Source organism: Pelodiscus sinensis, chromosome 5, assembly GCF_052426305.1.
Source record: "Pelodiscus sinensis isolate ZL-2025 chromosome 5, ASM5242630v1, whole genome shotgun sequence".
NCBI classification, from domain to species: domain Eukaryota; kingdom Metazoa; phylum Chordata; order Testudines; family Trionychidae; genus Pelodiscus; species Pelodiscus sinensis.
The window spans coordinates 98915714-98940408 of NC_143056.1; the positions used below are offsets into that span (position 1 = coordinate 98915714).

Consider the following 24695-nt stretch of genomic DNA (forward strand, 5'->3'; position numbering starts at 1 on the left):
CTCCTCCACCAGTCCCATGGCTTCCACCCCCAAAATTCTCCAGGGCTATCAGATCCCCAGGACATGGGGTGTGGGGAGAACTCAAGAAGAGCCATTGCCTCCAGGCCCTTGGGAGGCAGAAGGCAGTCCCACTCCCATTCCTGAGCCCCTTCCTCCATTCCGGTTCCTAGTTCTTTCACTTCCCTATTGTTTTTCCCTAATAAACGTTCGTGTTCATTAAACAGTCTCTTTATTGCTTGAATTGCAGGTGTGGGGTGGGGGATTAAATGGAAACACAGTGAATGCAGGAGCAACTTGTGGGGAGTCATGTGGCAATCTCAGAAGAGGCCTTGCATAAAACTGTCCTTCAAGGCCTCTCTGATTTGTATTGCAACTTGCTGTACTCCTTATGATGCTGGTGTCTGGCTGCTCAAACTCTCTGACTTGGTGCTCTGTCTCAGCCCCCTACCCTGCCAGATAAGTTTCCCCCTTGCTCTTGCACAGATTATGGAGCACACAACATACTGACACCACCAAGGAAATGCTGCGTTCACTGAAGTTCAACTGAGTCAAGAGACTCCTGAACCTCCCCCTTAAACATCCAAAGGCACATTCCACCACCATTCCATACCTGGTCAGCCTGATATTGAACTACTCTCTTCTGGGGTCCAGGCTGCCTTTGTAAGGCTTCATGAATCAAAGAAGCAAGGAGTAGGGAGCGTTGCCCAGGATCACTATTGGCATATGCATTTCTCTGACTCTAATGTTCCACTTGGGGTGGAACATCTTGCAGCTTTCAGAAGAGGCAGAAGTTCCAAAAGATGAAGATGTCATGCACCTTTCCTGACCATCCCACACAAATGTCAGTGAAACTGCCCTTGTGGTTCACGAGCGCCTGCAGCACCATGAAGAAGTACCCCTTGTGGTTGATATACTCCATAGCAAGGTGTTTGTAGGCCAAGATGGGGATGTTTGTTCAATTTGTGGTGCCACCGCATTTCGGGAAGCCCATCGCAACAAATTCATCCACTATGGTATCCACGTTTCCCAGTCACAGCCATCCATAGCAGAATGTTATTGATGGTGTTGACTACTTGTTTGACAACAGCCCCAACTGCAGATTTCCCCATCTCAAACTGTTTCCTGTCTGAGCAGTAGCTGTCTGGCATGGCAAGCTTCCATACGACAATTGACATGCACTTCTCCATAGTCAGAATGGGTCTCATTCGGGTCTTCTGGTACAATTCCAGAAATGCAGCCTTTCACATGTGGAAGTTCTGCAGTCACTGCTGATCATCCCATGTCTGCATCACAAATGTGATCCCACCACTCTGAACTCATCTCACTGTGTCCAGAGGATTGACTCATGGGTGTGCTTGTATGAGTGCCAGGCCTTGCCTGAACAGTGCCTCTATGCCACACTGAACTTCATCCTCTTCCCCATCCTGATGGAGCAACATGTGTAGGCTCTCAAAGCACAGTACAGCAAGGTGCACTGTAACACACGAGCATGACAATACTTTCCTGCACATCTCTCATGACCATGAGGGTTAGCCAGCAGCCTGAGGACAAAGCCAGGTAGCAAGCAGCCAATAGAAATGTAGGTAGGAATTTCAAACTGGGACAAAGGAATTTTTGGTTTTTCCCTCCTTTTCTCTCCAGCTACTGAGGAGGGACAGACAAAATGTCTCGCTCCAAGAAAAGACTCTTCACTATCTGTAAGTAGGGTAAAGTTTAGATAAATCCGTTAGGTTTTATGGTTTGGGAATGGGAATCTGATGTCTGTGCATTTAAAAATTGGAGTTTTCTCTCCTTGGTAACTAAGTTTTGCCCCATGGTGGAATTCCCCATGAGTTTATTAATTGGTGACTTGTCCATCTAGTAATTATGCTTGTAACAGGAGTATTGTGGTGATAATAAAAGTTCTTTCTCTTTCCTTTTTATTAACCTGGTATTGGTTAATTTTTGTGTCCTGGTTTTACTTTAGGAGTGAGATTTCCCAAGCAATCTCTCCCCTGGTTTCCTTATCATTATTTGGGTGGTGGCTGCGGATTTCTATCCCCAAAATTTAGGTTTTTTAAAGATTTTGGGGGGAAGTTTTATACCAAAGCCTAGAAAGATAAGGTTTTGCGGTACTTTTGCAGACCTTCACTTCTACATTTATTGTGCCAGAGTGGGGAAGGAGCCTTGACAACACCTAACTCCATGCTCATGCTACAATGGCATCTGCATGGGTAACTAGGGCACAAAAAGGTGTAAGCAGGCTGCCTCCCACTGATGTCAGGCAAGAGGGAAGGAGCAGACAAATGCATTCTGGAACTCTAGTGACATGAGTCCCGGACCACCCGCAGAAGAGTTTTGGACCCAGCTGACACCATAAGCATAGCCCGTAATACAAAGCCGCCCAAGGTGCCTCACTGTCTGAATCAACAGAAGGCTCCCTAATGGGGATGCACTTCTTCGGACTCTATTCAATTCTTCTGCACAGTGAGGACATGGACCTTCAACTTCACACATTTGCGTGGTAGGAAATCTACAGTATTGGAGTCGACCTTATATTTTAGTATTGACATGCCCTACAAGTGTTTAAAATACTACATCTAGAAAATTGTACATTTCCTCCAGTCTTTATATTTCTTCTTCGCCTCTACTCGATTCATGCACCTTGATCTCCTTTACTTTCTCTTCATCCCTTATTCTATGCTCTGCCCATTTACTGTTTCCCCTTCGTGGACTCTCCTTTTGTCTCTCCAAAAATCCTATTCCACAATTGGGTAGCTCCAATTTGTGCCATCCAGCTCCTGCTCCTTTTTATTATTTTTCCAAAATTCTTAAAAATGTTATTCTCAGGCATTAGATACAGTGGGTGAATTACAGGCAGAATGTTTGAAATTTGGGCTTATAATGTGATCAGGTTTATCACAGTAACAGCATTATACGAGAAAAATTCAAAATAAATATATAATACTTCTTAAAATGTCCCAAGACAACATTTCAATACATAAAATATCATAGGTGAAATTTTGTCCAACTGAAGTCTATGAGAAACCTCCCATCGAGTTCAATGGAACCAGGATTTCACCTTCCTGGTTTTAAAGCCTGATAGATTGGCATTATTTATTATTATTATTTGTTTCATAGTTAAAAACACTGGATCCTATTAGAAAGAGGAGCATCTCTACTATACAACTACATGGAAGCACCCAATTTTAGCTTCAACATTTTCAAAATCTACAAATTGTTTTCACAAACATTATTTTTAATCTCAGGGAAACAGGTTAGAAATTAGAGGGGTTTTTAAAATATACGATTTCCTTTTCCATTGTCTGTAGATTCATGTTCAGAATTTATAAGTGATCTAGATGCTTAATATGGCTGTTACATACCACAGTATAAAATGAATTTTCTCTTCAGTAAGAGATATATTGTAGTTACTACAGTGAATAGTTCTTTTCCTATGTAATAGAAGCATTTATATTGCTGTTACATTTAATCTTTTCCAGATGTTTACTTTGCAAATACTGAGAAATACATATAGAAGCATGATAAAATATATTTATATATATTCCAAACAATATAAATCCTGAAAGCTACTGTTATATTTCCATAAAATCACAAATAATATTTTCAGCATAGAAGAAGTTAAAAATAAAGAACTGAAATGTTTTCCTTTGCTTTAAATATTAAGCGCAATTGTATTTCAAAAGACATGATAATGAGCAATAATTCCAGCCATTAAAATGCCAAGAATGTGCACAGTAAGTGCCACCCACATCCTCTTATTTAAATATAAAAATCTAGTTAGTTTAAAGTTTTGAAAAATTAGTTAATTCATTATTAAGCAAGACTTTTTTGACATATAATGCTTGGATAGTTTTCTTTTTTAAAACTAATATTTACATTCGATATGTATATTTACATATACATATATTGACTGAATTTTTAAATAAAACAGATTATTAAAGCATGCAGTTTCCGTGGACTTAGGTACAGGGTTCAGAAATTCTACTTCCTCCTTTCCATCACAGAAACTCATCGGTTCCACCACGGCAGGGCCATGGAGAAGACAAGATTAACCTCTGTATTTTCACATACTCATCAAAGAGGAAAAATACTAAAAAAAAAATAGCTATTGTGAGACACATTTTATGACAGATTTACCATTCTGCTCTAATTTCTCATGAGCCCCTTTTATCATTCCAAATTGACATGTAATAGTAGCATAGCATTTCTCAACTTCATTCAGTTTCTTATGATGCTCCTCCTTTGTCATTATGTGCATTTGTAGCTTTTGATCCTGTTGGAAACAGGAAGAAATATTTAGTTTAATGAGCAATACGAGCAATTATAAAAGTGCTACCCCAACTTACAGGTATTATCAGATAAAACAAAGCATCAAACTCAATCAACAATATTTTGAATCAAAGTTAACCTTCATATGAAAGTTTTTCCAGACCTCTAATATTTTTTGTCTTTTTTCTTAAGCAAAACAAAGTGAGCGAGGTAATATCATTTATTGGACCAACTTCTGTTGTGAATTAGATGAGCTTTTGAGCTATACAGAGCTCTTCTTCACATGTCACAACTAAATACAAGGTAAAAATCACGGTCATAATAAAAACATTGGATATGTGGCTTATTACATTTTGTAACCCACTAGCCCCTCCATTTTTTTAGTCTTATAACTGAGGAGACGTTAACAGCCCATTTCACCTTGAATTGTATCTTATAAGAAGTGTTAACTACTTACACTAAACAATCTTGGATTAGCTATGGAACTGAATTCCTTTGCCAAACCTGAAGAGCTCTAGCTCAAAAGCTTTTGACTTTCACCATCAGAAGTTTGTCCAAAAAAAGATATTACCTCACCCATCTTGCCCTTCTAATATCACGGAACCTATACATATATAATAACACTGAAAATATCTTTTTTTTCCCATGACAGGGTGAACAGAAATGAACAGTATTTCAGGTAACATATCACTCATTTATTTTAATGTAGCTGTAACACTACCTTTTTTACTTTTAGATCTTAATTGCTTTTCTGTTTTGTTCTGGTTTGTTTTATTATGGTTTTGGTTTCTTCTTTTTGTTGTTTTGGGTTTTTTAATACTATTTAATGTGCTCTATTTTACTTTAAATTTCCTTTAAAAATAAAGAGTCAAACTCATCTCTGTGTAACTCCATTAATTTACTGGGACATACAGTGCATTTGTTAAGATACTAGAGAACAACACAGAAATCAAAAAGATTGGGACAAATTCATCCCTGCGTGTAATTTCAGTGGAGTTACACAGGGATGAATTTGGCCCACCTTACTTGACTTCTGCATTGTTCCCTTCTCAGGGTATGTCTACACTTGCACCCTAGTTCGAACTAGGGATGCAAATGCAGGCATTCGAAACAGTCAATGAAGCGGGGATTTAAATATCCCATGCTTCATTAGCATTATCTCGCCTGCGCGCTAGTTCGAATCACAGCTGATTCGAACCAGGAAGTGCACGCCAGGACGCGTTATTTTGAACCAAACCCCTAACACTGTTAACATTAGTTCAAAGCAAGGGGTTTGGTTCGAAATAAGTCCTGGCGCGCACTTCCTGGTTCGAATCAGCTGTGATTCGAACTAGCTTGCCGGCAAGATCGTGCTAATGAAGCGTGGGATATTTAAATCCCCGCTTCATTGACTATTTCGAATGCCTGCATTTTCATCCCTAGTTCGAACTAGAGTGCAAGTGTAGACATACCCCATAGACTAACAAATGCAATACCTGTCCAAGCATCAGAACATCAGAAGATATTAAAATTTGATAATCCAAAAAAAAAAAAAAAAAAAAAAAAAGGCCAACATAAGCCAAGCAAAATGGGATATATATGTAAATATAAAACAAAATTTTCATGGTGTATAAGATGGGAAATTAAATGCAATACAGCAAATTGAAAGTTGTTATGGAAGCACAGACCAAGAGCAACCACTTATAAAATCACTCCCAACTATTTAACCTGTGAATTTTTATACAAAAATCTTTCCCAACCCTACTTATGTTACCATAGAAACATCATCCCAATAACTGCATTTAAGTAATGCTAGAGATGTGAATGAAACTAGCAAAAATAAGAAAAGTAAGTTAATGACAGTCGATATTACCTTTTCTGACAGCAGGTCAGATACGTGTATTCTATTAGGGCATGTCTAAACAGCAGGGCAAAAGTCAGATTAAGTTACGCATCTTGAGCTACATCAATTGCATATCTTAAGTTGAAATAGCTTAATTCGACTTTTGGTGCTGTCTACTCAGGAGGAAGTATTCCTCATAAAATGAAGGTTACGGGAGTCAGGTAAGAAGTCCTCCAGCTCACCACTATTTCAAAATAATGGCTTGCAGTGTAGATATGCTCTTTGTTATTTGAGAATAACGTTAGTTATTCCGAAATAATGCTGCTGCGTAGACATAGCCTTAGAGACTTGCACGTGAGGTGCAAATTTTTCTTCTGCCCAAACCTAAAATGTCTGTCCTCTAAGTTAGTCATTCCTTGCTGATAAAGCTTAATCAAGAGAAATAGCTGAATTAAGTAATATGTTCATACACCAGGATGGTTTAAAAGAAGTATAGCACAGAGTCAAGGCTTTTGTGCTAGAAATACTATATTGAGCCATAACTGGAACATGGCTAATCAGCCTCATGAATGGAACCTCTATGGCTAATCCAGGAATGGCCATGGTGTCTTCCCATGGCATCAGACAGCTCAGAGATTTCAGGAATGGTGGAGTTCAACATACCCATATGGGATTTCCTCTTGAGTTTTAAATTTGGTTCAGTTGATTCAGTTACTTATTAAATAAATCTGTGACATGTATAACCACTAGATCATTTCCTAGACTTTGTTTCTTTATTTGTGGCCTGGCATTGAGTAATTCATACTTATCTTTACTTCTTGCCTCTAGCTCTTGTGGTCTGAAGAAGCCAGGCACGGCATGATAAGCTAAGTGCCATGACCATTTATATTGAATTACTTTTCTGTTATCTGTGTGTGTGTCAAAACCTTAAATAGACCTATATATACATTTATGTATGGGTATGTTCTCCTCCCAATGCAGGTAACTTCCTTTAATCTTAACAGTTTCTTCTTATGGTGTAGGACAAATTGACCCTAAACTGCAGATTTTTAAAAAAATTTTGGTTTATATTACCATTAATGCATTATAATACATGCCTCATATTTAAAGTATTACCAAACCATGTCTGTTTTAAGAGTAACATGCTTTGAAGAATTACAGCAAAAACTGAAGGTTTCTCACAATCTTCTGTTTTGCCCCCCAAAGATCTGCAAACTTCTTCCTGCGGCCACCATTCCAGGGAGTTCAGGATCTGGTTGGCAATCCTTAGCTGCAGTCCGCCCGTGGCATACACCTTTCCGCCCAGCAAGTCCAATTTCTTGGGTTCCTTGCTCTTAAGCATTGGACCCAGCTGACCCTGTCTTTCTATCCTGGACAGCTGAAGTACCTGGGGGCGGGTGTGCATATAGATACTCATGCCCCGATTTGGGGATAAAGTAGCACCAATCCACTCCCTTCTGGGTGGCAGGAGAAATGTTGGGGTCTGCCAGAATCTTAGAGATTTTAGCCACTGTCTTGTTAAGGGGCAGTGCCACTTTGGTCGGGGCCTCTGCAATGAGGATATTGACCATCGGATCCATGTCCTCCATTAGCTTCTCAGCCTGGACACCCAGATTGTTCGCCAGCCTCCTGAGCAATTCCTGGCAGGTCCTCACATCCATGGCAGGCATAGGACCTCATTGGACAACTACTGCTATATTCCCTCCCATTGAGGTGGATTTGATGCTGCCCTTTGCTCTGCTGCTCCCTCACTCTCTGTAGGTGGTCTGCCTGCTTTTATGGGCTATGTTTGTTCTCTGATGCCAGAGCCCTTGGGAGTAGCATGGTCAAGGGAATGTTTATGGAATACATACCAGTGGAAGGCATGGGGCCCTGGGCCTGATAGTTGGCCCACGGTTCCAAAAGGGCCATTGCACCTGTGGTTGCCATTGTGGGGGACACATCTGCTGCACTGGTGGACCTTGGTGCTGGGAGCAGTGCCTGGAACATGATCAGTGCCGAGACTGGGATCAGGTGGGCGAGGCCCTTGACTGCACTGACTCCGACTCCAAATCAGACGAGTAGTCAGAAGCTGACCAGGGCAGTGCCCCGGATGTCAGTGCCGGGGATTGGTGCTGCAGCTAGTACTGTGCCATGGCAGTGGGCTTCCCCCAGTGCCAAATAAGAGCAGGTGGTGGCATCTCGGTGGTCGATGGCCCTGGTGCCAGGAACTGTACTGGCAACAGATGGCATGGTGCAAAGCCAGGTACAGTGCTGGACAGTGCTGCCGACTGACTCATAGTAGCAGTTGGTACCGGAACATTCACTGCCTCCCCAACATCTGTTGTCAGTGCCAAATCTAGCAGTGATGTCAGCTCAATCAGGTTTTGAGCTGCATCAAAGGTTTCCAGCATCAAGGGCTGTTGGACATCCTCCATGGGCATGTAACCCAGGCTAGCCACCTGCGCCAAGCTCAACTGACACCCCAACAGCGCAGGAGCATCAAAGCATGAAGGGGGCAGCAGGGCTTCAGAGTGTCCCTCCTGGTGCCTCACTATGTGCCCCTGGCAAAAGGGGATCTAGCCCTATCCATCCTCTTCTTCTTCAGCATTGGTGACTGCAAACGGTGCCATGAAGAGCATGGGCATTTGGTAGCCTAGGCGGAAGAAGGCTTTGCCTTCCCAAACTACCAGGCATGGCTCCACCCACACTTTGCCCCTAAAACATTTGGGCTGCGTCTAGAGTGGTATGATTTTCCGAAAATGCTTTTAACAGAAAAGTTTTCCATTAAAAGCATTTTCGGAACAGAGCGTCTAGATTGGCACAGACGCGTTTCCGCTAAAGCACTTTTTGCGGAAAAGCGTCCGTGCCAATCTAGACGCGCTTTTCTTCAAAAAAGCCCCGATCGCCATTTTCGTGATCGGGGCTTTTTTGCGGAAAACAAATCTGAGCTGTCTACACTGGCCCTTTCGCGCAAAAGCTTTGTGCAAAAGGGACTTTTGCCTGAACGGGAGCAGAATAGTATTTCCGCAAGAAGCACTGATTTCTTACAGTAGGAAGTAAGTGCTTTTGCAGAAATTCAAGCGGCCAGTGTAGAGAGCTGGCAAGTTTTTCCAGAAAAGCGGCTGATTTTCTGAAAAAACTGGCCAGTCTAGACAGCCCTGCTGTAGGTGTTCTGGGGGGGGCAAAGTTTTGCTGCCCCCAACACTTGTCCTCCCCATGTTCTGGGACAGGGAGGCAGGAGCTGTGCTCTCTCCTCCCTCCCTGGTGCTCTGGGGTAGGGGCCATATGGCATGGCTTCCTCCTCCCCCGCCCTGGTGCTCAGGGGCTGGGGCCATGTGACACACCCTCCTCCCTCCCCCAGTGCTCCAAGGCCACTGGGGCAAGCTTGCACTTGCCCACTCTCCTCCCCTCCCAATGGGAGAGATGGGGAATGTGTGGGCCTCAGCAGAAGGGGTGGGGCTGGAGGTGGGGTTGGGGATTTGCCTCCCCTCAGCCTTACATTCACTAACTGCCCATGGCAAAGCGGTGTCCTTGGTCAGTACCGTTGAGGACCTCGGTGCAACCGTGGCCTTGTGCACCAAGCCCAGTGCGCTCTGGACAACTGGAGCAGGCTCCAGTGCTAGGAGCTGGAGAACCAATTCCAACAAGAGGAGCTTCAGCCTAGAATTTCTCTCCCTCTTAGTTCTGGACTCAAGCCCCTACAAATATTGCAGCTGTCTGCAAGGTGACCTTCTCCCAGACTTCAGATGGGAGACAAAGCAGGAACTCCCTCTGTGACTACAAACTATACAACTACTTACTAACTGCTAAGTATTATAAACACTTAAACAACAGCAGCACTACGAAAGCTATCTACAAATGAGTTGAGAGTAGACTTAGAAACCAAGCTGAGAATGTTCTAATAACCGTCACAGGGGGTAAAAAGGAACTGAGGGCATGAAGGGTTAGCAGGAGTATATATGTGCCGATATAGTGGCACCACACCAGGGGGTCCCTGGCTGGCCCAACTGGTACGGCTGAGGGTAAAATCTTCTGATTATTCATGCACGCAGTGCGCGCAAACATATGTGGAATGGACATAAGAAAGCACTTGAAGAACTGCAGTTACTGCACAAGGTGAGTAACCTTCCCTCCTTTTTCAAGAAGTGTCCCTGTGGGTGCTCCATCTTAGGTGACCACAAAGTAGTCGTTGTGCTTGGTGGAGAGTGCTTTGGTAAGCTTGGCTTGACCGTAGATAATACAATAAATTCAAATTGTGCATAAGAAGTTGAGTAGGTCTCTGTGGTGTATAGGTTGGTGAATGTATGTGCCGATGTCTGCTTTGCAGATGTCATTTGTAGGCACACCCTTGAGGAAGGCTGGGGATGCCACCACTGATCTTGTTGAGTGGGTCCGTAATGCTGTTGGGGGCTCCTGTTGAAAGTTGTTGCATGATAGGCATATACATTTGGAGATCCATTACGAAAGTCTTTGTTTTGAGATAGGTGTTCCCTGAGATCTCTCCGTGGTTTAGATGAATAGTCTTGGCAACTTCTGGAAGGATTTTGTGTGTACAGGTAAAAGGCAATTGCCCTGCGGATGTCTAAGGTATGTAGGATTGCCTCTCTGTTGTCCTTATGAGGGTTGGAACAGAAGACAGATAGGTAAAATTTGGGTGTGGGTGAAAGACTATTTTATCTTTATGGAAAATAGTACAGGGAAGGTTCATCATAAGAGCTCCAAGTTCACCAACCCTGTGTGCTGATGTGATGGCCACAAGAAAGGAAACCTTCACAGAGAAGTGATGCAATGAGCAAGTGGCCAAGGGTTCAAATTGTTTACCCTTTATTGCTCTCAGTACTAAATTTAGGTCCTGTAATGACAGAACATGCAGTCATTACAACTAAAGCCCTGTTCAACAGCCTGGATCTACAAATAAACCTCCAGAAATGCACTCTCATTCCCACTCAGCACTTGGAATTCATAGGAGCACAGCTGATTTGTACAACAATGACAGCATCACTACCAATACAGAAATTCACAGCAATTGTGGACCTTTTAGTAAGCAGTCATCCAGGTATGGGAAGATGGTAATTCCCATTTTGCACAATTTTGCTGCCACCAATGCTAGGACTTTGGAGAAAACCTGGGGGCTATTGAGAATCCAAACGGCAGTACTCCACGCTGGAAATTGTGGTTGTGAATGGCAAATCAGAGGAAATGCCTGAGTGCCAGCTGTATAAAAATGTAAAAGCATACATCCTATAGATTGAGGGTAGACAGCCAGTCTCCCTTCTCCAAAGCAAGGATTATGGTGGCTAGAGTCACCATCCTGAATCATTGTGTGCAAATGAACTGGTTGAGGTTGCAGATATCAAGTATGGATCTCCACCCACATGTTTTCTTGGTTGTAAGAAAATAGTGGGAGTAAAACCCCTTGCCACTGTGTTCTCAGGGTATGTGCTCTATGGCTCCCAATTGCAGTCTAGTTCCTGCATGAGAACAGCTCTGTGAAGGGGTATACAGGTAGGGAGGGTGGGAAGCAGGGGTAACTATAAAAGGGATACAGTAACCAGTTTGCATCCATCTGTCCATGGAGATGTTGTGCCATACTTGACAGAATGAGGCTAGTCTGTTTTCTCTTCATGACGGGAATATATGTACTGAGGGTTTTGAGTGTGGAGCGCAAGTCTTACAGGGAGTGAAGAGAGGCATCTGTGGATTCGACAAAGAGTTTCAACCATACAAAGGACAAATCTTCGACTTCAGACTGAACCTACCTGGGAAAACTGGAAATCTGTAGCCATGACGCTCATCTCATGATCACTGCGGAGTAGATGGATCAAGCTGTTATATCAGCTGAGTCCAGTGTGGCCTGTAGAACTGTGCAGGAGATTAGAACACCTCCATTGATCTTGGCTCTGAACTAATCTCGTTTATTGTCTGGCAAAAACTCAATAAAATATGTCATTTGGTCGAAGATGTTATGTGCATACCTTGCCAGGGGCACTGCATAATTAGAAATGCATAGCTGGAGTTTGCCAGATGGTTCTTGCTGGGTCCATAAGGGCATCATTTATGGAAGGGTTAGTCTAGCATGTGGAGAGGCATGGAGTATGTCTGTTAGCTTATGCTGATTCTCCGGCATGCTTGTGGAAGAATCACCAAGGAGTCTATTACCCTTCTAACCAGCTCCTGAAAGGATTTGAAATTGTCCTCTGCAGTTGGAGGTGAAGGCATTTTAGTGTCATCCAGTGATAAAGATCACAAGTGTGGGGAGAGTCAGATGGTGTTCCTCCCCGGTCACATCAGGATCCTCTTCATCCTCAGTCATAGACTGGTTGGGTGACTGAGTAGTTGGTTCCTAAAACCTGGGTGCTGGGGAAGGCTGTGGTAGCTGTTGAGGTTGCTGTGCATGGTATGTAGCCCAAGGATCCCAGTATGGCCAGTTGGGAGAGACTGGCGATGGTAACCACTAGAGGAGTTGCCACTGAAGAGATTGTTTGCCTGGCCTTGATGAGGAGTGCTTCGGGGTATGTAACTCCAGGAGCTCCTCTTCCTCATCACTGGAGAGTGGTGGAGCAGATCCCACTGGCGTAGAGGAGAGGCTGAAGCGAGAGGTGTTCGGGGTGCCTTTGGTGCACTGTGGTCTGCGCTGACGCTGCAAAGTCAGTAACAATGGGGTCAATGTTTCTCAGGGTGATCAACTTCCGTAGCAGGATGGTGTTTATGGAATCATAGAAACATAGAATCATAGGGTTGCAAGAGCTCTCAGGAGGACACCGAGTCCAAGCCCCTTTCCAAAGCAGGACCAACCCCAACTAAACCATCCCAGGCAGGGCTTTGTCAAACTGGGACTGAAAAACCTCTAGTGACAGAGTTTTCACCTCCCTGCCTAGGGAACCCATTCCAGTGCTTTACCACCCTCCTAGTAAAATAGTTAGTCAAACCTGCGTGAGCATGGCTCCAACAGTCGGCCTCCCCATGCCAAACTGGTTCTTGACAGAGCAATAGCTGTACAGTGCGACAAGTTTCAATAGTTCAATGGCAATGCACTTCTGCAGGAGGATGGCAGGTTTCATGTGGGTGTCCAGTCGCTGGAGGTCAGGCGTGAGCCACTCAAGAGCTCCAGGAAGGAGGACTTCCACAGCAGGAGGTCAAAGAGTCTGGCACTGCTTTGCAGCAGCTCCAGCTTCATGTTGGAAGTTCTGTGGCGTCCACAAGGGCAACCAGAGCAAGCGGCATGAATTTGCTATCCCTCAAGGAGGTAGGCAATGGAGAAGAGGAGTGTGAGACACTGCTGTAGAGAGGAGCCCCTTTAAGCACAAGTCTCAGCTAGCCTCAGGAAGCAGCAGCAGGAAGTGACTGCCGTCCTGATGCCATCCCCAGAGTTCTTCCAGGGGGCTTTAAATGTGATTCAAGCGCCAATCAGTGTGGACACACTATTTCAATATAATTCTGTGTTATTTTGATGACGATCTGTAGTGTGGATGAGCCATTTTAAAATAGTTATTTCAGAAGTTATTTTTTCAAAATAATCATAGGCTGTGTCTACATTGGCACCCTTTTCCAGAAAAGGGATGCTAATGAGACACTTCAGAATTGCAAATACCGCGGGGGATTTAAATATCCCCCGCGGCATTTGCATGAACATGGCTGCCGCTTTTTTCCAGCATAAGGGATCTTCCGGAAAAGGGCTTATTTTCTGCAAGATCCCGTCTAGACTGGCACTTTTCTCCGGCAAAACCCCGAGCCGGAAAAAAGTGGCAGCCATGTTCATGCAAATGCTGCGGGGGATATTTAAATCCCCCGCGGCATTTGCAATTCTGAAGTGTCTCATTAGCATCCCTTTTCCGGAAAGGGGTGCCAATGTAGACACAGCCTCATATTATAGACATAGGTTTAGACTGGGAAGACATGGAATTTTATTTCTCTGTACTACAATTAGATATTTCACGTGGAGGGATAACTACAGTGCTCTCCACATGATATAAAGTTAAGCTGCGATGGGGAATGGAATTGGCTGTTTCCAGGTTGTTTGCTGAAAAGAGTGAGTTCTTGGCATAATTAATCCAGGGAAATAGCTCAGAGTCAGGTAGTTTGGTGGGTAACATACAAGGCAGAGTGCTCACATCTGAGGAATATGTTGGGAATGGTCAGATGCATGCAGTGAGACTGAAGATAGTAACTAGAAGCTCAGAGTACCAAGGAGATGGAGAAGTTATTATTGCAAGAGACCTGGGGCAAAATGATGTGGACATTATGCACAAGAGAGCTATCAAAATCTGTAAATCATCAAAGCAGGAAATTCGGCCTATATAATAGTTCCTGCCAATTTTTTCTCCTAATATCAGTCTTTACAACATTTTTAATGAAGTCCAGAATACATTATAGTATTTTTCAGCCACAAACAGCTGTGTCTGAATTCCTAAAAATGTTAAGAAACTATCAAAATAAAAATCATATTAATATAAATATTCCTTGTGTCCTGAATTTTTAGATTATTAATAATGAAAATGTTTATAAAACATAATTTATTTTTCAAAAATCAGTGTTTGTTTACTATTTTCATAACACTCATCTTAGTAGAATTAGACTCATTACTTTTCATGTAAATCTCTCGATTCTCATACATAGCATCATGTTTCAGATACTATAAGGGAAAGTTTATTGTCTGGCAATAAATAAAGCTACAGGGAGAAGACATGGAATAGGAGACATGTAGACCAAGCCTATATTAGCATTCCCTACCCTGTGCTGATCCTTCCACAGACTAGAATCCACAGGTAAAAATTAGTCATACTGCACTGGGAATCTGGGTCCTTGTTTTCATTGAAACAGATTGGAATAAAAAGGAGGAAATTACATTTTTCTATTAATGTTTGGTTTTCTAAAAATCTTTTAAAAGTACAAAACAAAAATTCTGTCCTGTTCTTCAAAAATCTAATGTAATTTCATGGTATCATATGAATGGCTAACAACACTCAGTAACCTTGATTCCCAAACCAAACTTGATTACACATAATTAAGTATGGTGTGCACCAAATGTGTCAACATTGCAGCTTTAGAGGTTAAGAGAGCCCGCAAGCCTAAGATGGCACATCTAGTCTCCAGCAGAAGGAAATGTAGTTATCCTGGCTGGCAGATTTTCTAAGGTGCGGAATATGAATTAGGCTTTGTAGCTGCTCATTAAATCTGGACATATAAATTAGTATAAAATAACAAATGTCTTGGAATTTCTAAGAGCTTTTTTTATCATTCCCTGTTTAATTTTAAAATGTTTATCTGTTTTCCACATCATAATATCAAAGTCCTTACACTGGTTAGTATCACTCATAATGGGTACAAATCTATCATCTTTATTCTCTAAGAATGAGAGTTACAGAAAGCAGGAACGTGTCCCCAAAAGGGTTTCTAACATATTTCTCCACATATTTCTAGTAAATTATTAGGAGTAACTATTTATTCATCCAGGGTCTTACATTGTATCAGCACTATAGTGTTTAATTTCCACGGCATCCGAAGACAAATATTTAATGATCAGGAGTTGAAAAAGATCCACACATACCATAAAATACAGGGATATATAAATAAGCAATATTTCATTAGAAGGTATATATACGTCTCTAGTTAGTAGATAAAAAGTTATGTAATTTGAATATTATTCTCTTTCATATGGAAGACAGAACATGGGAGCTCAGTAAAAGACTGTACTTGAAGAGGTATAAATATAAATTCAATAATTTTGTGTATATTAACATTTTTCAGCTAATAATTATTTAACAACAAATACAAGTTAAAAGTGAAAATATGCCAAAACAAATCTCATGTTTGCCTTTGATCTTTAACTTGTAGCCTTATCTCCCAGGTCAAAGGACACATTATTCAATTTCACCACATTTTGTGTAAAACTACTGTAGCGTTGAAGATGACTTTCAGTACAAATGTCATGGTACTTAAAGCTAAACTGGACTCTAGTTTTTGAGCTTCTTAATTAAAATCACAGTTTATAATGGTCTGACAATATTATCTTTATTCTTTCCAGTTGAGCAGCAGCAGAATTGTTACAGCATCTATTCAATCAAGCTTAGCAATGTTTCTGCAGCTCGCTCTTTCACTTCCTAAAACACCACAAGATTCAGAGTGACTAAATTTTTCACCCTATATGAATTTATATTCACTATCTGAGGGAGTAAGTTGTTTTTCCCCTAGTTTTTATGTCCTTGGATCAAATCTAAATTCTATTGAGGAACTAATATTTAAAAATAACTCTAGCCTCCCAATGTCATATCCTTTTTGCTAAAATATTAACTTTTAGATACATCATTGTCCCTATCTGTCCCATGTTAGTGCAGAGAACTCCAGGCCATGCCTTATCATTATAAAGATAAAGTAATATTGTTATTCTGTTTATATTCTGCACAAAAACATCTATGCTGATTCTAATAAGCAAAAGTTGAACAAGCTATACCTACTTTACAAATTAAGGAATATTTCAATTTTAGAAAAAATTCCAAGTATTAAAAGTTTTTATTAACAACTCTTCAATTGTCAGAATATACTAAAAAAGAGCAAAAACTAAAGCATTTGGCATAGAAAACAATGTGACCATTTTCTTTTAGTTAGGTCTAAACAAATAATTACTTTTCATAGCTTATTTATAAAATACTGCCAGTAATTTCATTATAATTTTCCCAATATGTCATCATTTTGTCGTCATAAAAATTGTCAGCCTCTTTATTCTCTACTCATCTACAGTGTTTGCAGTTTCTTACCATTTCGTTCAGTTTCTTCTGTAAAGAGTATTTTGAAATCTATAAAAACACAAAAAAGCTATACAATTAATGTTACAGTATAATTTTTCTTTACCAGTCTTTATTAAAGAAGGATTACATATTAAATATTTTATTTGTATTTTCAATATTATTGAAGGATTTTGATAACCCTCTTTTTGGTTCAGTTATTGTAATGGTTTTTTTTATTGTAAGACTAAGATTATAACTTTGTACTTATTGAAATATCTAAAGAATGCAAAATAAATCAGTGAAATACTAATGCAAATTAATATAAAATAATAGAAATATGTAGTGTGACACACATACTATTTTAATGTTTAACATCGTATAAGTCAACACAATATTTTATTAGTAATTTTTTATACGTTTACCTGAATTAAAGACCAAATGTAGTGACCAAATGTGAAAATGTCACCTAATAATGCCTGTGAACCTTTAATGACTTGTACTACTTTAATAAAGTTGTTTTACACCATATATTATTGTAAATAAATTAGATCTCAGTCCAATTTTCAACTAAGACAATAGCAGAATTCCTATTGACTTTAAAAGGAATAGGAGAAAATCTTCATTGTTATATTATAATAAAGGTATCCAAATTTAGGTCCTGTACACAATACTTTATTCATAGTTAAACATATAGTAGGCGTGCTAAAATGTGATATACATTTCTCCCCCATCAGCAGCATATTCCTAGCACAGAATTTGGAGGGAGCTATATTTAGCCCTCAATAGATGAAAGTGAAGGTTACTCATCTCTGCAGTAACTGAGGTTCTTCAAGATGAGTGTCTCCATGGGTGCTTCACTCCAGGCATTAGTGCATCCCTGCACCTTTGCAGCAGAGTACAGGTGTCACACATGTGGACATGGTTTGTCTTGCAGACCCCCCTCTGTTTAGAGAGCCGCACACAGGACCCAGAGCTATGAAGTCCCTTTCTACCATGGAGGCACTGAACTCTGAAGTAATGGGGCAAAGAGCAGGTAGTTGAGTACCCACAGGAACACTCATCTTGAAGAACCTCAATTACTGCACAGGTGAGGTACCTTCACTTCTTCCTCAAGAGGTGTCCCCATGAGTGCTCCACTCTAGACAATTCGTAGCAGTGTCCTTTAGGATGGGAAGGACTTCAGAGCTGGAGGATAGCCATTGAGAGTACTTCAGTGTCCAGGAGTGTATCCATCTGAGACACTTGGGTAATGACATAGTGACAGATAAAGGTATGTTTTGATGTCCATGTGACTGCCTTACATATGTCAGTCAAGGGCACATTGCACTGGAATGCTACTGATATGGCCACCCCTCTGACAGAGTGTGTGCATATAAGCTGTGATGGCTGCATTCCTTGCAGTTGATAGCAGAGCCTTATCCAATCCACTGTACAATTAGAAAGTCTTCATGTGGATATTGGGTCACCATTGAACATTCAGCTATGGTATATGGTTTTGGGAAGAATACTGGGAGATGTATGGGTTGGTTAATGTCAAAAGAAGCATAAATCTTAGGGAGAAATTTATGGTGGGTTCTCAGGTTAACCTTATCCTTGAAAAAATATAGTGTTTGGCGGAAGTGACTGCCATAAGGAATGAGACTTTCATAGATACATGCAGTAATGAGCAGGTGGTTAGTGGCTCAAATGGTTTGGGGGGAGAGCTGTGAAGACCAGATTCAAGTTCCAGGGAGGGACCGAGGGTGAGACGTCCAGGTACAGCATGGTGTAATGCCCTTTTAGAGCTTTTGGTAATAGGGTGAGTAAACACAGTGGCTGTGTCTACACTGGGCCACTTATTCTGGAAAATCAGCCGCTTTTCCGGAATAAGCTGCGAGCTGTCTACACTGGCCCTTGAATTTCCAGAAAAGCAACGATGCTCTACTGTACAAAATCAGCCGCTATTCCGGAAAAACTATTCTGCTCCCACTCGGGCATAAGTCCTTATTCCAGAACACTGTTCCGGAAAAGGGCCAGTTTAGACAGCCCAGTAGTCTTTTCTGGAAAAAAAGCCCCGATCGCGAAAATGGCGATCGGGGCTCTTTTCCGGAAAAGCGCGTCTACATTGGCCACAGACGCTTTTCCGGAAAAAGGGCTTTTCTGGAAAAGCAGCCTGCCAATGTAGACGCTCCTTTTCCGGAAAAACTGAAAACGGAATAGTATTCCGTTTTAAGCATTTCCAGAAATTCATGCCAGTGTAGACACAGCCAGTGTTATTGTCTGTTTTGAATAGAATGTAGTGGTAGCTACTAGATAGAGCTGAGGGAATGGCCAAATTATTTTAATGTAAGGAAATAGTCCAAGTTGAGGAGAAGTGGTGCTGTTCTGGGATCTATTTGTTTTGCAGTGCAACAGGCATTAAACCTGCTCCATTTACACAAAAGCTTCAGAGGGGTAGCTGAGTCAGTCAGGAATATGAAAAAACACCTCCCTGACCAACATGAGTTTCACCAACCAAAATGCCAGTACAGACAGTGCTGTGTCAGCAGGAGATGCTCTCCCACTACCACAGCTACTACAGCTTGTTGGAGGTGGCTTAATTATGCCAAAAGTAAAGCTCTCTCCCATCGGCACAGGGTAGCGACATGAAAAACCTAACAGCAGTGCAGCTGCAACACTAAATCTGTGCCACTATAAGGTCCATAGTGTAGGCATAGCCAAAGTCATAGTAACTAGCCTAAAAAAAATCTGCATACCCAACCTTGAATGTCATAATTCCATAAAGAATAGCATTAGTTGTTGCACTTATGATAAAGTTAAGCCATAATTACAAGAATCTGGGGGCTATTCATAAATAATACGATTTACCCATGCCAGCATTCGTCTGAATGTCTTATGCATATATGGCAGCAGGAATCTATACAAAATTACTGTCCAGAGGGATGCTGGCCATGTTAAAAGCTTGGATGTTGGCATATGAGTGCCATTGCCACTATCTCAAGATCCATTTGAGAATATTAGGTCATGCCAACACCATTGCAATGACTGCCCTTCCCAATATCATCTTAGTTATAAAACAGGTGACCAAATGAAGTTTAGGTCAACTCTTCCATTTAAAAAAAATATATCCACAGTTCAATGTATTATACTCTGATACAGAGGCAGCAGCATGAGGTGGCAGCAACCCCTCTCTGCCATGGTCTGAGCCCCTCATGGGCAGAGGCTGGGAGCTTGGAGCTGTTGACAAAGGCAGCAGCATGGGGTGAGGGGGCAGGTGACACGAGGGAGCTGATGCTGGAGGGAACCAGCTTTTAATCCAGCTCCCTCAAGCACCAGCTCTTGCCTCTCCCTGCCCACTGCCTCTATAGGAGGCAGCAAGGGAAGGGGCAAGTGGGTCAGTGGGAGCTGATACACATGGAGAGCTGGCTTGAAAGCTGGTTCCTCAAGTGTGTTGGCTCCAGCCTGCCCCTCTCACTCTCCATGCTGCTGCCTCTCTATCAGGCAACAGCGCGGAAGTGGGGATGCAAGTAGATTTGATGCTTGTGGGGAGCTCCCATTCCCCCCTTCCCACACTGCCTCTCATACAGAGGCAGCAAGGGGGGGAAATGTGTGTAGTTGACAATATTAACCAATAAGCCATGCTTATCAGTTAATCATGTGTTCATCTACACACTGACATCCCTAGCCTTGTGTAGACAAAATAAAATGCTGTATATAACTCACAGCTTGAAATGTGTAGCTTGACCTGATATCAAATAGTGATTACCTCAATCAGTACAAACAGTGACTTTGTCAGGCAGGGATCAGAATTTGTGTTTGTTAGCTGTGCACTATGTGGAAAGATGGTAAACTTGTGACAAAATCAGGTGCAGAGGCAATAGCAGCAGTGTGGGGCCCATTGTGGCCTCCTGTTTAGGAGTCCCTCCAAGGCCAACACTTCCAGAGAGTTGTAGAAAACTCCACTTCACTTTTCTGGTAGCCAGAGAAGAAGATTTCAGAGAAAGAGGAAGGCTGTGTCCCAGAAAGAGCAAAAGCTGGGAGAATTGTATACTTAGTCTTTCCAGAAGGGAAGAACTAAATTAAAAAACCCTGAGAAATAAAGACAGACCATAGACTGATGAGGGAAACTTAGGTAGCAGGTGAATCTGGTTGCTTGGAAGTAAGGTGTACCTGTACAGGAAAAAAGAAAATAAGAGCTTATAGAAGATGCTTTTAAAAAAAAACAACTAATAAGAGTTATGAGTACTGAATTTAACAATAAAGTTAATTTACCTGTAATGTTTTTAATGTTTTTTTCAGCCCATCAATTTCTTTTTCTTTTGTTTCTACAGCAAGCTGAAATTTGCCCTTTAGATCAGAAGTCATATTTTAGCATTTGGAAATAACCAAAGACATTATGACATAAACTTGTCAACCACAAGTATAAAGAAGATAAAGCACTTCTCTACTGTGACAGATTCTTGACCATGGAGAACAATCGGCATACAAAACAATCATGTAGCACTTAACTAAGTCAATATATGGAGTATTTAGAAATGTGCTAAGAAGAGACTAAAACTGAGAGCACAAAGGTGATTTTTTCCCCCACTTACAAGTAGTCAAGGAACCTGGGATGCTAAGTGGATTATTTCCTGTATGGCAGAGAAATTTGAGGCATAAACACAGGATTAACAAATAATCCCACCTTTGAAACAAGATATTAAACACCAAAACAGCAAAACATAGGTCCATTTACCTATAAATTTGACCAACATCTTCTGAGAAACAGAGAAGAGGAAGTTACTCACTTTTAGCAGTAACTGACATTCTTCAATATGAGCATCTCTGTGGGTGCCCCACAGTAGGTTGGTGTGTCCCACTGTCACAGACTGGAATCTTCAAAGCAGTGCCTGGTGGGGGCTGTGCATACGCAACAGCAGGGCGCATGAGCGCCACATGGTGCAACCATGCATGCACGGCCACCCTCCCCTCACTTCCTTCTCTATCCAGAAACCTGGCCTATGGAAAAAAGGTCTTTGAAGTAGAGGGGAGAAAGGGAGGGTAGTGGAGCACCCACAGGAACGCTCATCTTGAAGAAGGTCAGTTACTGCTAAAGGTGAATAACCTCCTCTTCAAGAGAGAGACGTCCTTGTGGGTGCTCCACAGCAGGTGACTACAAAACTGTATGTTCTAAGGAGGCAGAGACTTTGGTTCTGGCAGATAAACTGACAGCATGGCCTGGGTGACCCTCAGTGAAAAGAGAGGTCCATGAGAAAGCGCATAGTGCTTTGCAAATGTTTGGTCAGAAGCCATGTGGCTGTAGCACACATGTCCTCAAGGGGGACCTTGCAGAGGTAAGCTACAGACATTGCCATGGCTCTGGTGGAGTGGGCTCGGATGGAGGTAGGTGGAACAAGCTGATTGTGATGGTAGCATAAGGCTATGCAGTCAGAAATCCAGTCAGACAGTCTTTGGGAGGATATCTGCTGTCTTTTTTTTCATCCTGAGATGGATATGAAAAGTCTGAGCAAAGCCCTAAAGGGCTTCATTATGTGAATGTAAAATGAGAGAGCCCTATGGACATCTAGTGTATGCATCCTTGCTTCGAAAGTATTAGCATGAAGTTTAGGGGAAAATACAAGTAACTGAACAGTATGGTTTATGTAGAAGTAAGAGTGTACATTGGGGAAGAATTTAGGGTAGGTACATAGCATGATTTTGTCTTTAAAAGAGATGGTGTATGGAGGAGCCGCCATCAGGGCTGCCATTTCTCCCACCTGCCTGGCGGATGTAATTGCAACTAGAAATGTGGTCTTCATAGAAAGGTAAAGGGAGCAGGTGGCCATTGGCTTAAATGGAAGATTGGTCAGTGCACTGAGAACGAGATGAAGGTCCCATGATTCCCTTGGTGGAATTACTTCACTATATAGTGCTTCCTGAAGCATTCTGTCACTGGATGGGCAAAAATTGTACTATCATCTGTTTTTTAATGGAATGTGGTTATAAAAGCTAGGTGCACCCTAATAGAGCTGATGGAAAGGTTGGACTGCTTTAGGCGCAGGAGGTAGTCAAGGATGACAGGTAATGGGGCACTTTCAGGAGAGATGTTACACAGGATGGTCCAATGTGCAAAACATGTCCACTTGTCAGAATATGTTTTCCTAGTCGAGACAGCACGACTGTGTAGAAGTATATTGTGTACTTAGTCAGAACATTGTAACTGTATGCATAAGAGTGATCCAGCCTTTGGATGGGGTCTGAGGAACCACTGGTGTTGGCTCTGTACGCCTGGTTGATATAACAGCCTGGGTTGCGTGGCAGGGAGATCAGCGAAAACAGTACCATTATGCTGAGAAAAGGGAACCAGGGTAGTCTGGGCCAGCATAGAGCTATTAGAATGACTCTGGCGTTGTCCATTTTTATCTTGAGTATCATGCAAAGAAGGAGAGGAATGGAAGGGAAGGTGTAGAAGAGGCAATGGTTCCATTTTTTGCTGAGAGCACTTCCAAGGGAGTCTTTGCTTATGCCTGCCCAGGAGCAGTAAGGGGGCATTTTTGTTGGTGCTTGTTGCAAAAAGATCCATTAAAGGTTGACCCCAATGTGTGAAGATTGCGTCCAATGTCTGTTAGTCTACCTGCCACTTGTGCTGTTGAGGTAATGATCTGATTAGTGCACCTGGTAGATAACAGGCACTGAGAGTGATGACATGGGAAAGGCTCCAATTCCACAGGGTAATAGCCTCTGTACATAGGGCATGGGAATGGGCTCCTCCTTGTCTATTTATATAAAACATGATGGCAACATTGTCAGTATATATCTTGACATGCTTGTGTGCTATTGATGGGAGGAAGTGTTGGCAGGCTAGTCTTACAGTTCTCAGTTCTAGTATATTTATGTGGAAAGCCCTTTCCTTCTGTGTCCAGAGGCCCTGAGTTAGATTTCCCATGTGCGCTCCCCAGCCCGTGTCGGAGGCATATGTTGTAATGACGATGGAGGGTTCTGGTGGTTGGAATGGAATTCCTGCACATAATTTCTGTATCTTTGTCCACCACAGTAGTGCGTTTTTTTACCATGGACGGGATGGAAAGAGGCTTACTAAGGGGATGATAGTTTGGTCTATAGACCATGCTGAGTCAATCCTGTAGGAATCTCATTAACAGATGTGCATTGGGGACCACTGGGTTGCATGCTGACGTGTCCAAGCAACTGAAGGCAATCGTGTGCTGTTACCTGTGGCATCATGCATGGCTTTTTGACCAGGTCCCTGATCTTTTTGAACCTTTCAGTGGGCATGGAAGCTATTGTAACTGTTGAGTCGAATTAAGCCACTATACACTGTATGGACCTCACTGGCATGAGTACGGACTTTGTTTCATTTATCAGTAGGCCCAAGGATTGAAAGCAAGTCATGTCCATGTGAATGTTGTGATGGGACTGTGTCTGTGGCCTGAATTTGATCAGGCAGTTATCGAGATAAGGAAAAATAATGATATTGAGTTTCCTTAGGTAGGCAGTGACTATTACAAGCATTTTAGAGAAAACTCTCAATGCTGTGGAGAGTCCAAATGGTAGGACCTAGGGTAAAGCAAAGAAAATGCCTATGAGTAAGATAAGGTAAAGCGCACGTACCTAGGATAAAGCAAAGAAAGAGCCCATATATAGGTAGTGCATGTACCTAGGGTAAAGCAGAGAAAATGCCTATGAGCAAGATAAATATGGACATGAAAATAGGCATCCTGTAAGTTGAGAGATGAAAACCAGTCACCAAACTCCAGAGCAGAAATTATGGTGTTTTGTTACTCTTCGGAACTTTTGCCTTTTTACAAATTTGTTGAGGGATCTAAGGTCTAAAATGGGGTGCCATCTACCATTCTTCTTTTGAATGAGGAAGTAGTGTGAGTAGAATCCACTCCTCTCATGCCCTTGTGGGACTGGCT

The 24695-nt window shown here is 42.0% G+C and overlaps 1 protein-coding gene across 1 annotated transcript in view; it reads right to left on the reverse strand.

Moving 5' to 3' along the window:
* The window catches only part of CCDC73 (coiled-coil domain containing 73), a 204963-nt gene that overhangs the window by 106169 nt on the left and 74099 nt on the right, over positions 1 to 24695 (reverse strand). The window contains exons 5-7 of the mRNA XM_089778828.1: positions 21052 to 21126; positions 16831 to 16869; positions 4141 to 4276 (exon numbers count right to left, since the gene is read on the reverse strand). Of these exons, the coding sequence (XP_089634954.1) occupies positions 4141 to 4276; positions 16831 to 16869; positions 21052 to 21126 (250 nt within the window). The remainder of the gene's footprint in view (positions 1 to 4140; positions 4277 to 16830; positions 16870 to 21051; positions 21127 to 24695) is intronic.